Below are 16,540 nucleotides of genomic sequence, written 5' to 3' on the forward strand. Positions count from 1 at the left end.
AGCTGCATGATTTAAAAACTGGGGGACAGCCCCAGGGGAAGACTTCCCAGAGTAATTAACACAAAACATCTTACCTTCCACCTTGAGGATCCATGGACACCCTCAGGTGGCGCCCTGTGGCCTGTCTGCGTCCTTCCACACCCCTGCCACCAGCCGCAAGCATCCGAGCGGCATCTCTACACACCTCAGGTTCAGGGCAGGTGCCTCCCTCCTCCTGGAAGTGCCCCCCCATCCTGCACATATCACTATGCTGAAACTCTCAAAACATGTCCCTTTCCTTCCACGATGGGCTCTCTGGGCCCAACAGTGACTAAGGCCCGTCTCTGCCCTACGGCATCCCTCCCTTATAGCCCTACCAGACTGTACTGTAATTATTTGTTTCCATGCTCGTCTCCTTCCCCAGACTGCGAGCTTGTTAAGGACAGAGCAAACGCTGCCTCCCCTTTACCGGCGGCTCAGGCTCAGCGCCGCGCCTCGGACGCAGCCAGTCCCAGGCGTGATTTGCTAAGAGAGCCGGGAAGGCAACTTGCAGGTCTACCAGTCAAAGCAGATGACGTCGGCCTCCGGAAACTGAAGTGACGCCAGGGAGAGGCGCTGCCCTCCCCCAGCACAGGGGACGCTGGAGATCCTGGGGCTGGGGAAACATTCCCAGAAGGTGCCTCTCCTCCTCCTCACAGCTCTTCTCACGCTGGCTCCCGACGCCCCGACCCCAGCCTGCAGCATCAACAGTCCCAACAGGACCCAGCCTCCCAGAGAAAGGATGCCATCCGTCTCTTCCAGGGCGCCAGGACCACTCCCAGCACCAAGGAGAGAAGCGGGGCACCCAGCGCTCACCCTTACAGGGCAGAGCAATCAATAAAAAGTAAGGCACAACAAAATAAGAGCAGGGAGAGCCACCCTACGTCCCTCTCATAAGAAAAGCTCAGAAAGGAACAGACTCTAGTCCAGTCTACCTGCTTTTGACCCAGCATCTCCGCACCCCGCCTGGAGGCTTCCTCCCGCAGTAACGATGGGGTGCGGCACGACGGGGCACATGCAGTCTGGCAAATGTCCCCAGGTGACTCTACCCAGTGCAACTCCCCTTCCATCAGAGTCTAAAACTGCCGCTCTGGTGGAGAGGTAGAGCACTTGCTCAGCGTGCACGAGGTCCCGGGTTCAATCCCCAGTGTCTCTGTTTAAAAATAAACAAACAGAACTGCTGCTCTACCGGTAGTGGGAGATGCACTGTCCTCTAAAAGCTCCCTGGCTGGGTGGGCGGGGGGGCCACAACGGAGCTGGAACTTGTACAGGTCAGAGCCAGCAGTGCAACAACAGAGCCTGTGTGACCTGAGGCAAGGAAGCAGCCCCCAGGCCTGTGGTCACCAAAAGGCTGGCCAGTTCCCTCACACTGGGCTGCTAGCTTTCTTTTTTCCCTCCCCCAGTGACTAATAAAACCTCAGGTTATCAGCTTCCCGATGCAAGTGACAGGAGACGAGGCCACAGAGGGGTGTGTCTGCTGCAGGTGGGCCAGGAGCCTGGGCCACGCACAGAGACACCCAGGCAGAAGGCCACAGCAACCCTAAAGGGCCCCCCAGCTGGGATGCAGCAGGGCTCAAGAAGATGAAGAGGTCCCTTTCCTTTCCAACACCTCCTCTCTTCCTCTGCACCCTGCCCCTGATCCACAAGGGAGCCGGAAAGACGTGATGCGGAGGGGAGGGAGAATTCGTGACGACTCCTGAGACCCCTCATGTGGTCCTTCAGCTCACCCAGTCACCACACGGCCTTCTCCAGAAGGAGAGGCCCAAGGCAGAGGGGTGAGGGCTGACTGCTAACGCTGGGGTCGGTGCAGAAGCAAGTTTGGGGCCAGAAGTAAATGTGGGCAAGGTTCACCAGGGCTGCTGGGCAAGAGTGTGGGCGGGAGAAGCCACTTTCCCCCAGGGAGCCTGAGAGAGAGACCTTGGATGGGGACCCACACTTCACTCCTACTGTTTTCCCCACAGCATATAATTAACACATGGCCCCGTGCCTTCAAGGAGAAGCAATGAGCTTTGCCATGGGTTAGAACCCAGGAAAGTACTGCTCCCTCCCATACCCCTGACCACTTACCTGGGAGTGGGAACAGGGGCCCTAACCCAAAAACATCCTTCCAAGCATAGCCAACTCGGGCAGCTATTTCCCCGACTCAGAAACAGGCTTCAGGGACCACGCAGGGGAACTCCATGTCCCACAGAACTACCCCAGCGATGAAAACACTCTGTGCTGTCCAACACACGAGCCACCTGAAAGGCGGCCAGGGTGACTGCATTACCAAATTTAATTTTATTCAGTTTTAATTGATTTGAATTTTAGTAGCCACACTTGGCTAATGGCTACCACACTGGACAACTCAGGTAGAGCATGCTTCTTAAATGTGAGAAGTCATGAATAACTCTTGAGAATCGGCTGAAAACCAGGGACTCTCTCCCATGAGTAAACACATCCCCTGCACATTCACACATTTGGCTGAAATTTTCAGAAAGTTCACAGACTCTGTTCCAACCCAGGTCTGAGACTAGGTCTAGAACTTGACCAGAAACTTTTATGACCTAAAAGTAATGTTTCTTCTGCAATGTAGTCAACAAAGGAATACAAGGTAGGCCTGGTGTTTCACCTCCCGTAGCTTTAGCAAGAGACCACTGAGTGCAGGAGCCTCCACCCGACAGGACGTTCTGGCAACATCCCAGCCAGAACATCCAGCCTCTCCTCGGACCCATGCTGGCACAGGGCTGGCTCCTCAGTCTTGGAACAGTTATAAATGCCAGACAACTCTTTTTTCAAACATGGATTCAGTCTACCTGCTTATAACTTCTACTCTCCAGAGAATTTCTGCCCACTCCCTACACGAAGGAACTGACTCCCTCGTCCACGGAGGACTCCTCTTAGCCCATGTTCTTTTCCTCATTTCCAAGTTGAATGGCCCATCTTTTTCTGTTGTCGGGCATGTGGCCACTCTGACAGAGCTCCTAGAGACAGGCTGTTCACAACCCTTCTAGAATCTCAGCTTTTCCCACCTGCTAGGAAGCCAGGGTTCCTTAACCGTACATTTCTTTTCTGTGTTTAAAACAAGTACAGGACTTCAGATTTACCCTGATTAAATCCCACTGAGTTCAGTTAAGGTCCTTGGCTCCAGACTGCTCCAATCTCCTTAACCCCTCGATCTGTCATTCAGCGTAACAGCCGCATCACCACTTACCACCCCCCCCTCACCCGCCCGCTGACCTGCCCTGCTCCTGCCCACATCTTATGAAGAGGACACACAAGTCCAGCTCTTAAGCCCCCAGGCCCTTCCCTGAGTCCCCGGGTTCCAGGCATGTGCTCCTCCTCTTCACAACCACCACCAGCTACTACTCCCTCAGGGGGCTCCAAGTTAGGCTGCGAAACAGCACACATCTTCTGGGAGCCCTTTCCTGACTGTTCTCAGAACACACACACACACACACACACACACGTTCTTAAAGGCTACTTACTGTAACTCACTAGACTAGAAGGAAATGGACTCCAGAAGAACAAGACTAAACGTGGGGTGAATCTTAAGCTGTTCCTGTCTCCCTGGCCTACAGAACAAAGAAAGTGTTGGGTCATCCTCCTTACCCTTGAGAATCGGCTGAAAACCAGGGACTGGCGTTCTTTACCTATGTTCATCAAGGCTTATTTCTGTCCCCTTCTCCAGCCACAGAAGTGTCACAGACCAGCTCCTCAAACCCTCATGGACATACAAATCACCTGGGAATCTGGTTAAAGTACACATTCTGATTCAGTAACTCTGAGAGAAGGCCTGAGATTCTGCCTGTCTGACAAGCTCCCAGAGGATGCCAATGCTGGTCCACTGATGAGCAAGGTGGAAGAATGGTTATGAACCATTCCGGTGCCCTAAGACTCAGGTGAGCAATTTGCAGTAAAGAGTCCAGGTGGGTGCCCATCCTCTCAGCTCTCATCTGTGTCAGAGGAGTTCCACTCTAACTACACATTAGATGCACCTGGAAAGACCCAGCCCAACTGGGTCCACCCCAGCCCAAGCTAATCAGAATCCCTGGGGACAGGACCCAGGGGATCCCAATGTGGAATCTCGGATCCACACAGTTGATAAAAAGTTTGAACAAGGCAGTTATACCTGTGCCCTCTCTGCAGGATGACTTTAAGTAAGAAACTGGCCCTCTGATCTGTCCAAGCAGTTGGCAGGAGATACCATCATTTATTTGCAGAAATCCAGATCCATTAGTCTGACCGGGCTACTTTGCAAAGAACCACGGGGACCGCCGAAGCTCACCACTTGCCTTTCTAAGTCTCACAAACCACCTTTTAACAATCTGCTCTAGCACTGTCAAAAACTGACATGTCGTTTATAATTTTCAACATCTCCTAGAAAAATTGAACTTTCTGCCTGTCTTCTGGCCCTCTTTCAATCATGATTCCATAAAGATGTCATTCCGTGAGTGTATCTGGAGGTGCTCGGTAGGGAGTGAATGACTCAGATGCAGGTCGGGCAGCTGGCTCTTCCCTTGCTAACCACACATGCCATGGTCTTTCCCCAGTTTACACTCCCTGACACAACAGGGACCCAGGGGCTGCTTTTTCTCTGTCACTAGTTCTGCTCCTGAAGTTGTAAGGCTACCCCTTCCCTCTTGTTCTTGCTGGGAATATATGAAAGGCTTTTATTGTATTGAGCATTTTCCACGAGCCTCAGCACATTCTGGCCACCAGACTCTCTGATGCTCCTCTTAAAGGGTTAGACTACGCCTGAATGGCACCCCCTCTCCATGTAAAAAAGCCTGGTCTGTACCATCTGCACTCACTAGACAGCAGCCCAAGCAGCCACGCAGATGGTTCAGATCGTCCCCAGTCCCATCACCTTCCTCCTTAGGGCACCATTTAGGACTGTTAAGTCAGCATTTCCTTTTTTAAAAGCAATCCTATCCCTCCAGCTAACTTCCCTAAACTCTAAAGTCTGCAGCCAGGGTATTAAAAACTGTTTGCATCTAAAAAAATTTTCTACAGTCTATGGTAAACACCTCCCCTTGCCTAGGCTTCTCTCCAGATTCACAAATGCTGAGATGGGGCCCCTTTCTCTAAAGTGTCTCTTCACTTCTACTCTACCAATCAGTTCTCCCTTTGCTAGTGGGAACTCGGCTTCCCTCCACACAGCCTCCATCTTCAGGAAGACAGAACTACCAGCACGCGAGGCAAGAACTGTCAGGTGTTCTGATACTGCTGAGACAGCCTCAATCCAAGGTATCTTGTCTCAGAACTGGCACAGAGCTTTGCTTCAGCCACTAAACCCACCTGGCTGAGGGCTAGGCGTGCTTCTCACAACATGCACAGTTCTCTCTCCATTTTTCACCCACGATGCTCTCAGTCACGCTTCCAATCTATGCATGCATTTTTCCATGGAGTATTTTTTCTTCCACAAAGGGTTTTTCTCCCACCCTCTTTATCAGATGTTTACTACCGTCACCCACGAGCAACTTCTCAGTCAGACCCTGGGCCACAGCTCCTTGCTCCTGGGTATCCAGCCTCCTCCCCCAACAAAGAGGCTGGCAAACTCCTCCCTCCCTCAGTTCCAAGAGCAAGCAGAGGATGTCTTGAATTAAACATTTAATTTGTACTGCATTCTTACAATTACAGCTCAGAGACTAACATACACAATTTTTATGCATAAAGATTAATTCTTTTCTAGATGTTCTAAGAGTGCTCTGTCACCATGCACCAATTACCTACTAGGTACCAGACATTATGCATATTTTATCTCAATTAATCCTCACAATGAAGGGTTACTCCATTTGATGTAAGAGAAAACTGATGCACAGAGCTTGCTCTGGGGTCGGAGGCCTACTGTATCTCCACACCCACCAAATCCTACTTTTCTAAGCAGCTGCCATGTTGTGCTTCAAGCCACCACTCAGGTGAAAAGAATGTGGAAGTCAAACAGCCTCCAATATCAGCCTAGGATCTAAATCCTTCCTGGAACTAGGAATGAAGACCTTGAGACAGGAATGAGCCCCTTCAGGTGTGTTACCTCACCTTAGGGCCCAGAGAAGCAGTCACCTGCCTCTGTGATGGACGGGACCATCCCAGAGGGCTGCCTCGAGTCTTCAAACACTGAGCTTTTCTGAGTAGGGGGACTGCAGCACCACCACCACCCGCACTGGGGAAAAAAGTGAGGAGCAGGGAAGGAAGACAAGGAAGGCAAGATGATGCCCCCCAGCTTACAGGATGACACAAAGCAGCTGGAGGTGCACAGCTCAGAGGAAGCCCCAAAGGAAACCAAGGGAGGTGGAGACAGGATGGAGGTGACGAAAGGGTGTCCAGAAGAGGAGACGCCGGGAAGCAGGGATGCAAGGAGACGGTCTGATTCCCAAGAGGCTCCTAGGATGATGCTTTGCCTTGTCCCACATGAAGCGTCAGGGCAAAATTCTAAAGTTCTGTTTCTGAGGAAAGTGTCTCCTTTCCTGACCTCCCAAATCCTTGGACATGTCCCCTCAACTACACGGCTGCTCAGACCTAGTGGCGAAGGTCTCGGCAGTCCCCTGGGGGCTGTAAACGCGGGGCTGGTTCTCCGGGCTCCCTCACTCAGGCACGGCCTCTCCGGCCTGTCAGCTCTGCCAAGAATACATTCGTCAGGGCAGGGTAGCCTCACAGCGGTTCGCACGCTTTCGGTCGTCACAGACCAATTAAAAAAAAAAATTGTGAAGACAGAAACTAGTTAATATTTTGTACTTTGCCAAGTAAACACTTTTTAAAAAAGTAAATCCTTCTACCAACAACTTCATTTCATAAAAAGAGAGTAATTTTGAAAGATTAGTAAGTAGAAAGAACCTATATTAAAACAAAGTACTGCTCTTTAAGTTAAAGAAAGTTAGCTTTAAAAAAAAAAAAAAAAGCTCACTCCATTGTCTCCCTTCCATTGTTTCTTAAGAAACTGAGAGGACTCTGTCCTGGGGTAGCATTAGGCCACAGACCTGCATGTGAACCCCCCGTCCTTGGAGACTACAGGCCAGGAGCTGCATTCTCCCTGACCCTGGGGAGCTGGGGGGCAGCTGGCCATGGCAAGTTCCACGGGGACACAGACACCTCTCAGAGAGGTCATCTCTAAGCTGCAGCCAACCCAGCACTCCGGTCTCTTAGCCGTGACCACCGGCAGCCCGAGCCAGCAGCTTACACACAAGGCTGACAGGACCTTGGCTTCAGTCCCAGCCCCTTTTACTCAGGTATGCCTCGTTGTTGCCGTGAGAGGCGCTTAAACACGGCTCACAAGGGCCACAGGTTCTGGAACACCCAGCCCAGAAAAGCTCATTCCCTCTGTCCCCTGGGGTTTGATTATGGGAGGAACAGAATGAGAGAAAAGGGGAGGAGGTGAACCCTGGAAAGAAGCAAGCCAAGGAACCAAGCTTTACAAAGTAGACTGGCCAGGTCCTCCTTACACCGAAACACCAGATCTCATGCCCAGGAGGGAAGCCTACCCCGATCCCATCCCCCTTTCAGAAATGACCCACAGGGCACCAGGCCAGCAGGATGTCAACTCCCCAGAAATACCAGCCACATAAAGGGGCTGGACACTGTCTCTGGGCTGAGGTGGGAAGCTCTAGATGTGACCCAGATGTCTGCTTTCACCTGAGACCAGGGAAACAAGGCACACTCGTCCACCATCCCTGAGCCACGATGCAGCTTCCACGGGGAACGGGCAAGAGAAGGCGAGAAGGGGCAGAAACATTCCAGCAACACCCACTTCTCTCCCTGAAACATTTGGATCTTTCCAGCCAAGGGACCTCAGCCCCACCAAGCTCGCGGCACAGCTCTGCACTCAGCGGTCAGGGAAATCCCGAGCGCAAGCCGCCAGCCCATCGAAGCCACAGGTGCCCCAGCGCTCAGAAGCACAGCGACTCCCAGCCCAGCTGGAAAGGGCTTCAAAGGCCATCAAGCACAACCTTTCCATCTCCCTAGGGAGAAGACAGGCTCTGAGAAGGGACCTGAGTTGTCTGAGCCCTTGTACAAATCAGTGGCAGCTCCCGGGAGCCCCACGGACAGCGCAGGCCTCCGTCTCTGTCCAGCGCCAGTTTGGCTGCCTGGAGCGACCTCCGCCGCTACACTGCTCCTCCCAAGCTGTTCAGCTACGCTCGTCCCTACTTCTGCCAACTCTCCGCTGCTGCGGCTGCCACCAACCTCATGCCGGCAGCCCACCACCAGAACGGAAAGGAAAGATGGCCAGCGCGGGGTCACTGCCTCTCCACTTCCCCGTCTGCTCTCATTCCAACTCGTCCTTCCCTCCCTTTACCTCCCTACTCCAGATAAAGGGAGTACTCCTTCTGGAGTTGACAGTATCTCTAAAGCACATCATTTATTCATTCAGTTAGTATCCAAAGGCTTACTACACACCAAGGATCTAGGCCAGGTCCTAAGAATACAGATAAATAGTCCCTGACCTCAAGAAGTACTGTCTTGTAGGAGAACCCACATCATGGGTTTCTCATTAGATTCCCCCCCCCAAAATTCCCATTTTCAGGTACCAGCCCAAAATAATGGTACCCAAAGAAGGTTTACGAAAAGAAACATCCCACTACACTAGGGCAGCATAAAGACACGGTGTCGCTCCACATTTTTCTTCCCAAATCCATCAGCCTCCAACTCTTACCTGACACCATCACTCCCCACGTTACCCAAGCGCTGGTGTGACCCTGAAGTACATCTGAGGCTTCAAGTAGGACAAGAAACTTCTAGAGATAAAGCTAGATATCACTGTCCCACAGCACACAGAGACATCAGAAATGAGAGTGCTAGCTCAGAGCCCTCTGTGACAGTTACTCTTACACTGTCAGCCCAACAAAGGTGCCCACACCAGCTTCCAAGGACAGTTATACGCCTATTCACGGCCCCACTAAAAACTGGACCAGTACGACCAGAACGGGAGAATGTGCTTTACTGTCTTTAGCAAGACCCCTGTGCCCACAGCACTCTCAAGGACGGGAAAGTGCAGCCAAGCAAGAGCCAGCTTACCTCCTTGAGAAGCCCCACTTTTTTCTTCAGCACCTCACACTTGCGCAGTTTGCAGATTTGGTGTGTGCGGCGGTTGGTACAGCTGGTGCAAGCCCCACAGTTCTCCAGCCGCCGGCAGGGCTCACAAGTACCACACCGTTTTCGTTTCTTCCGTGCATCTCCACTACCTCGGAGTTGAGGTTCACTCCCGGCCATTGGAAGCCCAGGCCCCTGGAAGCCCCCCACCATCACCTGGCCCTGAGGGAAGTCATAAAGGCCTGGCAGGTCCGGCTGGACTGCCAGGGGCACCTGAAACTGACTCATGACGCTGCCAGAGGTGGGGGCATAGGTGCCGGGGCTGAGCTGTAGTCCAGCTTCCTGTCTGCAAAGGCCACCAACGGGTCCTTCTCTCCTAAAGCAGTCAAAAGTCTACAAGGGTGAAGGCAAGTAGCTCCAGGCTCTGGGATGGGCACCACTTCTCAACGCCTTTTCACCTCCTCTGCAGCAGTCTGACAGGACTCAGCTGAGGGCCACTCTCCCACCTGCTGGGGCCCAGGATCTGGGGGAGGACACCAGCAGCAGTCCCCAGAGAAGGGATCATCTTGGCTGGGTGGATTCTTCACCCTCACCCACCCTGGACCCAGGCATGAGGTGAGCAGGTGGATGTTGGGGGGGGGGGCAGGGCAGGGTGAGGAGTTTCTCCTCCAGTATTTCTTCTGCCGGGTCAGGATGATGGAGAAGGCAGCGCTGCCTGAAAGAGAGACAGAAAAGGGAAGCGCATCACTCGGGGCTCGGGGACAACTTTCACATGTTACCTCTTCCTGCTTCTGGGAAAAGAGAAGATGGGGGAAGAGATGGGGCTTGCTCACATGAACTTCTGCCCAGAACCTCTGGCAGGGCGCACCAGCACCCGCTCCCTGTCTTGGAAAGGAGGCCGAGGGAGCGATGGGGTGCTAAGGAAACCTGGGCAACGAATTTAAGGCGGGGGGGTGGTCAAGGTGAGATTTCTAATAAAGTTGTCCTTTGCCCCAACCCCACGGGCTTGGGACAGTTTCGCCAAAATTCCCACACACTCCTCGCTGGAGGTCGCTAGGCCCTCCCCAAGGGAGCACAGCTTTCAAAATAAAGTTTGCCGAGAGGTTCACTCGGCGGGGCTGCCCGGGCGCCCCCGGCAAGGGAGCGGCCTGGAGAGGGGCGCGCCCGGGGAAGCCCGCGTCGGCCGCCCCGCCGCGCCCCGCGCCCGCCGGCCAGACCCGGGAGGGCCGCCGGCTCCGCCGAGGGGGCGCGGGGAGGGGGGCGCGCTCGGGCTCGGGCCGGGCCGCGCGCGCGCCTCCGCTCGGGCTCCTTTGTTCTGGGGCCTCGGCCGCTCGGCTCCAGCGGCTCCGCAGCCCCCGCCCCGCCCCGCCCCGCCGCCCCCGCCCGGCTCCGCTACACTGTGACCCGCAGCACCCTAGCCCCGTCCCCCGCAACAAAGTAGCGGCCCCCCCGGCCGGCCCCCAGGCCGTCCCCTCCCCCCGGGTCGGGCCCCCAGCGCCTCCCCGCCGCCCCTCCCCCACTCCGGAGCCGGAAAGGCACCGACTGCACCGACCTGCCCGCCGCCTCCGGGGCGGAGCGCACAAAGGGGCAAAGTTTCCCGGCCCGCGCCGCCGCCGCCACCACCGTCGCGGCCGCCGCCGCCGCCTGGGGCGCCCGCCTCCCGGAGCGCCTGGCCCGGCCGAGATCGGCGCACGGAGCCCCCCGCCCGGGCCGAGGAGGGGACGGCGCAGGAGGAAGGAAGAGGCAGCGGCGGCCGCGGCGGCAGCAGCAGCAGCAATGAAGGCGTCCGCGGGACTCCCCGCCCCCCGCGCGCCGCGGCACGTGCTCGCCCGGGGACTCCCCCGCCCGGGAGGGCGCGCACGTGCGGCCCCGCCGAGCCCCGCCGGCCCCGCCGCCGCCGCCCCCTCCGCCGGGCTCCCGGCTACGCGAGGGGGGAGTTCCGTGGAGGGGGAGGGGACGGCGCGGGCGGCCCTCGAGCGGGTGGGGGCAGGGCCCGGCCCGGCCGCCGCGCCTTTGCACCTGCAGTACCTCCCCTCCCCCGCGGCCAGTCCTCCCGGGACCGGCCGCCCTCCTCCGGCTGGCCGCCCCCCACCTCCGGCGGCTCTGCAGCCCCGGCGGGCGCGGCGGGCCGCGCGGGGTGGGGCACGCGGACCTCCCAGCCTAGGCCCTCGGCGGAGCCAGCCTCGGTGTCCCCACTTCCTGCCACTCCCTACGGGCCAAGCGGTCTGGGACCGCCCCGGCGCCCCCGGGAGCCCTGAGCTCGGGGCCCGGCTGACCCCACTCTCCTCCTGCGGCTCGCTCATTCCGAGGCAGGACAATGGGGGACATCGCGCGTTTGCGTACCGAGTCAGCCTGGCCGGCAGGGAGGGGATACCCGCGAGCAGAGGCCGCGGGCCAGCTGGGAGGCACCCTCGCGGGGGTCACGGCCGAGCGCCCTACCCAGGCGGACCCCGGGGCCCTGGCATCGCGAGCCTCCCCCGCGCCGCGCTCGGCTCTTTCGTGTCGAAAACAAAGACTAATCCGATACCCCCGCCCTGCCTCCCAGAGGAGGGGGAACGGGCGCGTCGCGGAGAGTAACCGTGGAGGACAGCGTGCAGGAGGGGCTCGGACAGCCTCCTCGGAGGCCTTGGCGCAACTGAGCCCTACAAGCCGGCGCAGACACTTTGAAAAGTCACCCCGGGCTATTTTCCAGGCAGGGGGCAAGGGGCAAGGCAGAAGAATACTTCCAAGTTGCCAAACTGCCTGTTCTCTCTGCTGCTCTTTTCCCTCACCTGTTGTGCAGGCCAAGTTGAAATTCCAGGTTAGATTAATTCAGCTCCACCCATTCTAGCCTGACTGCCAGGCTGGTCCCCGAAGCTGCCTTCCACCTACCTGGGTTGCTGGGGAGAAGGGTGGGTCTCTAAGACATCCCTCACACACAGACACACACACACAGACACACACACACACACACACACACACACACACACACACACACACACACACACACACACACACACACACACACACACACACACACACACGGGCAAGTCCTGGCAGAAACAACCACGGGGCGGACTGGCCTGACCAGTTTGGGCGGTGTTCACGGAGCCAGGTACCTGGCAGGCGTCGCCACCAGGCTGAAGCTAACAACTCAGCCAGAACTGGAAAAAGAGCATTCGGCTGGTTACTTAGAAGAAGAAGAAAAAAAAGTAATTGATCGCAAGTAGCGCTGTCCAGAAAGCCCTGGGCGGTAGGAGAAGCCGGGTTCTGTCTGGAACTTCCCTCCTCACAGGCCTGATTTTGACAGCCTGCTCTCATGGCCAGGTTGTCAGCTGTGGGGTGGGTGGTGCATATGGCTGTAATACCTACTTCCTACTCTGGCCTTTGAGAGTAGGAAAGAATTTCTGTTGAGGGAAGTAAGTCTAGAACTGAGAAGAGATATCAGTAGAGTATAATTTTCAATCAAACATGAGAACAGTTTGTGGACTTGTAGTTGTTTTTAGTGTAATAAATGTTTAATGTTTTAAATATTTTATTTTAGTAAAAAGTATGTATATTAAAGACAAGATAGAAAATAGAAAATTAGAAGTCAAAAATAACCCAAATACAACTACATTTAACCATTTGTCATATTTCCTTCTAGCCTTTTCTATTTGTAGATTAGTTCCCTTTTTTAAATAACATGGCTGTACTCACTGATTAGGCAATTTGCTGTCCTCTTTTCACTTAACGTTATGTTGTAGGCATTTCCCTATTTGATATACAATCTCCAGATAGTGTGACAATGAAGAAGGTGGCTTAGGAGTCAAGGAACTGTGGGTTCCAGACCTGGCTCTCCCACTTGCCAGCAGAGTGACCTTGGACAAGGTACTCACCATCTCTGAAGAAATCCAAGTAAAGTACATAACATAGGGCTTAATAAGTAACAATTATTGTTTAATCCGTAGAACAACTTTGTGAGGTGGGTACTATCATTAAATCCATTTCACAGAGGAGGAAACAGATTAAATAATTTGCTCAAGGTCACTCAGCTAGTAAATTGTAGACTCAGAATTGGAGCCTCCTGTGTTCTGTCTTGGTAAATGGCACCAGCAATTCACTGTGCCAGTTCACCAGCTATCTATGAAAGGATCATTTCACGAAATCTTCTGGCTTAGGTAACTAGGTGGATGCTAGTTTGCCATTTACCAAGGCAGAACACAGGAGGAAAGATGCCTGGGGACATCTGCGTGGAGCTGAGTGTGGAGCTGAGGGGGCAAGGCTTGGGCTGGAAACACACGTGGGCCCCATCGGGAGATCTGGAGGCCTCGGGAGTGGAGCTGCTCATCAGGCGTGGACATGGAGAGGGAGAAGAAACGGCAACCAGGACACAGCCCTGGGAACACCAGCTCGTGAGGGGCAGCAGCTAATGAGGGGCAGCAAAGGAGACAGAAGGACCCTCCAGAGAGAGAGGTAGGAGGGAAACCAGGCCCAGGCCGGAGACGCACTGTCAGTCTCCCTCACAACCTTGTACCTGAGCAGTCTTGTTTCTCATGCCTTCTGCCTGGGGAAACCCCTTCCCAGCTACCCACTTCTACCTGCCAAATTCCCACCCCTCCTGCAAGTCTCAGCATAAATGCCAGTTCTTCGTGAAACCTTTTTCTAGCTCCTCAGACAGATTCCAGAGCCCCGCCCACCCGCCCTCCGCAGAAGTTTGACGCTGCTACCTCCCTAGGAACAGTTATCTTATCGGTAATTTAATTGTTTGCACATTTCCCTCCCGGTTACTATGAGCCCTTGGAAGGCTAGGACCCTGTCTGTTCACCTTTGTAACCCTAGACCTAGCACAGGATCAATACGGGTTGAAGAAACGAGGTCACTACAACCTGATGAATGAAATATCCCAGTAACATCAACGACCCACAGGCTTCCAAAGTTTATTCCTGCCTGCTTTCCTATCTGCACAAATCCTTCAGGGCCCTCCAAGACAAAGCCCAAACTCCTCCGGCCCTGCCTTCCCAGGTCTGCAACCTTCTGGGTTGTTCCCTCCAGGAACAGCGCTCAGGTCGGGAGAACAGCCGGGACCGGCGCGGAGGAGCCCAGCGAGCCTCTGTAACTGAAAGCCGCCTAAATCCAAAGGCAGAGGTTCACTAAGGGTGGTCCCGGATGCGCAGCGTCACCGACACCTGGGAACTTGGTGGAAATGCAAGTTGTCGGCCCCACCCTCAACCTACTCAAGGCAGAAACTCTGGAGGTGGGGCCCCGCGCTCTGTTGTAACAAGCCTTTCAGGTGGTGCGCGCTCCAGCTGGAGAAGCGGTCGCAGAGCAAGTTCGGCACCTCGGCGGCGGCCAACATCACGCCCGAAGCGCTCAGAGGAGGTAGACTGACGGGGGGCCCCCACCCCGGGGGGTGCCCACACACCGGCTGCCGAGGGCAGAACCTTTTCAGCAATTGCTGCCGTGAGGTCAGGACCCGGCGGCGCCGCGGGCCCTGAGGGCTGGAAAGGGAAATCCCGTCGCGAGAGGGAAAAGCCGGAAGGACTGCAGGCGCTTCGAAATTGGCAAGGGGCGTTTCGCTGGATCGGGATGGAAGTGGGGCTGGGGAATAAGCAGGGCTTCCGTCGATGAACTGAAGTTCCTTCAGCGCTGGGCCAAGGGCACAGAAAGTATAACTGGATGTGCGCGCGTGCGGTTCTTCGGGAAGTCACTGCGTGGGACCGTCACTGCTGGGTGCTTGCCCAACCTGCAAATGATTGAATGGGACTGACCTCCGCTGAGGTGCTTGACCCCACTCCTTCACTTCAGCTAATAAGCAATTTGTCCTAGTTGAAGAATGAGCTTTGTATTACGGGACCTTTTGCAGAAATGTAAATATAGACCGATGTCTACACCGGGCTTGGTTTTAAAGACTGAAGGCATTGGGAAGCTCATTTGATTTGGGCTGTGTTTCTTCTTTGGTCATGTATTGGTTAAAAATATTATCAGCTTACGTTTGCACAGGGTTTTCCCTTTTCAAAGCATTTCCACAGACATTCTTGTTCTATCTGCAGAGAGTGGTTATACACCAAATGTACAAATGTTACTTTCCTTTTCTTTCTATGACATGGTTGTTATTATTATCATCATCATCATTTTACAGATAAGGGAACTGGGACTCAGAAAGGTATTCTTCCAAGATCATTCACTACTAAGTGGCAGGATCAGGCCTACAATCCAGGACCTCTGAAGTTAGCCTACCAGTGCCAAGGCTGTTCTGGGGGCAGAGGCTGGCATTTTGCTCTTGGGGAAAGGGAGATTCATTAGGGGATTGCTTTCGGACATGCGTTGGTTAGTGTGACATGTGTAGGGCATCTAGAATGAGCTTTTGAAAAGCTCAGCAAATGCTTTCATGCTTTATAACTATTTCTGTGACTTCGTTTTGAATTTAGGTTCAATCAAATAGACTACGTAACTTATAAGGAGCATGCAAGGGTCCCCATCATAATGGGAAAGAGATGAAATAACCTGGAAATCTTCCAGCCTAAGGGGACTGGGCAGGAGGATAGGAACTCTGATTGACTCAGGGACTCAGGATGCTGAATACCCAACAAGAGTGAAGGCCCTGGTGCCCCTAAACCTTGATTTGGCCAGATGTATCAGTCAGGATCAGTTAGGTTGTGCTACAGTAACAAGAAATCCCCAGGTCTCTGTGGTTTGACATAGCACAATTTTATTTCTCAATCATGACATATGTCCACTGTGGGTCTGGTTTCCGTAGCCACTTAGGGACACAGGCTGCTGCAATAGACGTGTTGCCTCCTCAACCCTGAAGGCAGGAAATGAGAATGAGGTAAATTGAGCACTGACTCTTTAAAGCATTTACCTGGAAGTAACACATGTCACTTTGCTCCCATTTCATTGACCAGAGCAAGTCACAAGCGGGCAGGGACGTGCCATATGTGCAATGCTCCCATGTGCCTGGAAGGAGAAGCAAAAATATTTGGTTAACAGCACTAATAACTTACATGCAGGGAATGGTATGTGTGTGTGCATGTAAGGTGGATGTGTGTATGTGCATTTGAGGTATGTGTTAGTGCAATCAGTTCTGTCCATTTCTAGAGCATCTTTCCCTCCTGGGGACATATATTTGAGATTTCCACTCTAATGGTTGTCATTCCTCCCCCTAGAGCACGTTCAGAGATGTAGACTACTGTGAAAGAAATCAGAGTGGAGGGAAGCATGGTGGGAGAGATGAGTGGCAGTGGGGCAAACTCAGTAGAAATTTATGTGTGAATAGAAAAACAATCCAGAAAAGGAAAGGACTCAGGGTATATATGTCACTAGGGGCCTGCCTGTTAAAGGAAACTACTAAAACAGCATAGCTTTGGCAGAAGCATTTCCTGCCTTCTTGCCATTCACTCCCACTCATCCTTCCTGGCTAAGCTCAGGTGACACTCCAGGAAGCCTTTGATGAGCTCTCAAGACTGGGCCAGCCAATCACATCATAAGAATGATTTGGTCTGTCTCATCCACTGTGCCATGGACAGGGATCATATCTTGCTCAGTACCAGCTGTGGTC

The 16,540-nt window shown here is 54.1% G+C and overlaps 1 protein-coding gene and 1 long non-coding RNA gene across 6 annotated transcripts in view; one reads left to right on the forward strand and one right to left on the reverse strand.

The window, feature by feature from the left end:
• The window catches only part of TET3 (tet methylcytosine dioxygenase 3), a 100,744-nt gene extending 88,863 nt beyond the window's left edge, over window positions 1-11,881 (reverse strand). For 3 of the 5 annotated variants that reach the window (XM_074341354.1, XM_074341353.1, XM_074341350.1), the window contains exons 1-2: window positions 10,574-10,710; window positions 9,007-9,736 (exon numbers count right to left, since the gene is read on the reverse strand). In XM_074341354.1, the coding sequence (XP_074197455.1) occupies window positions 9,007-9,309 (303 nt within the window). In that variant the 5' untranslated portion in view covers window positions 9,310-9,736; window positions 10,574-10,710. Of the gene's footprint in view, window positions 1-9,006; window positions 9,737-10,573; window positions 10,711-11,364; window positions 11,384-11,792 lie in introns of those variants that run through there. The other 2 variants (XM_074341351.1, XM_074341352.1) reach the window with 2 other exon arrangements.
• Window positions 11,882-12,205: 324 nt separating this feature from the next.
• LOC141573349 (uncharacterized) lies at window positions 12,206-15,084 on the forward strand. The gene is made up of 2 exons (XR_012499023.1): window positions 12,206-13,455; window positions 14,035-15,084. It is a non-coding gene; the product is annotated as an uncharacterized LOC141573349 (long non-coding RNA).
• Window positions 15,085-16,540: the final 1,456 nt, after the last annotated feature.

Source organism: Camelus bactrianus, chromosome 15, assembly GCF_048773025.1.
Source record: "Camelus bactrianus isolate YW-2024 breed Bactrian camel chromosome 15, ASM4877302v1, whole genome shotgun sequence".
NCBI classification, from domain to species: Eukaryota; Metazoa; Chordata; class Mammalia; order Artiodactyla; family Camelidae; genus Camelus; species Camelus bactrianus.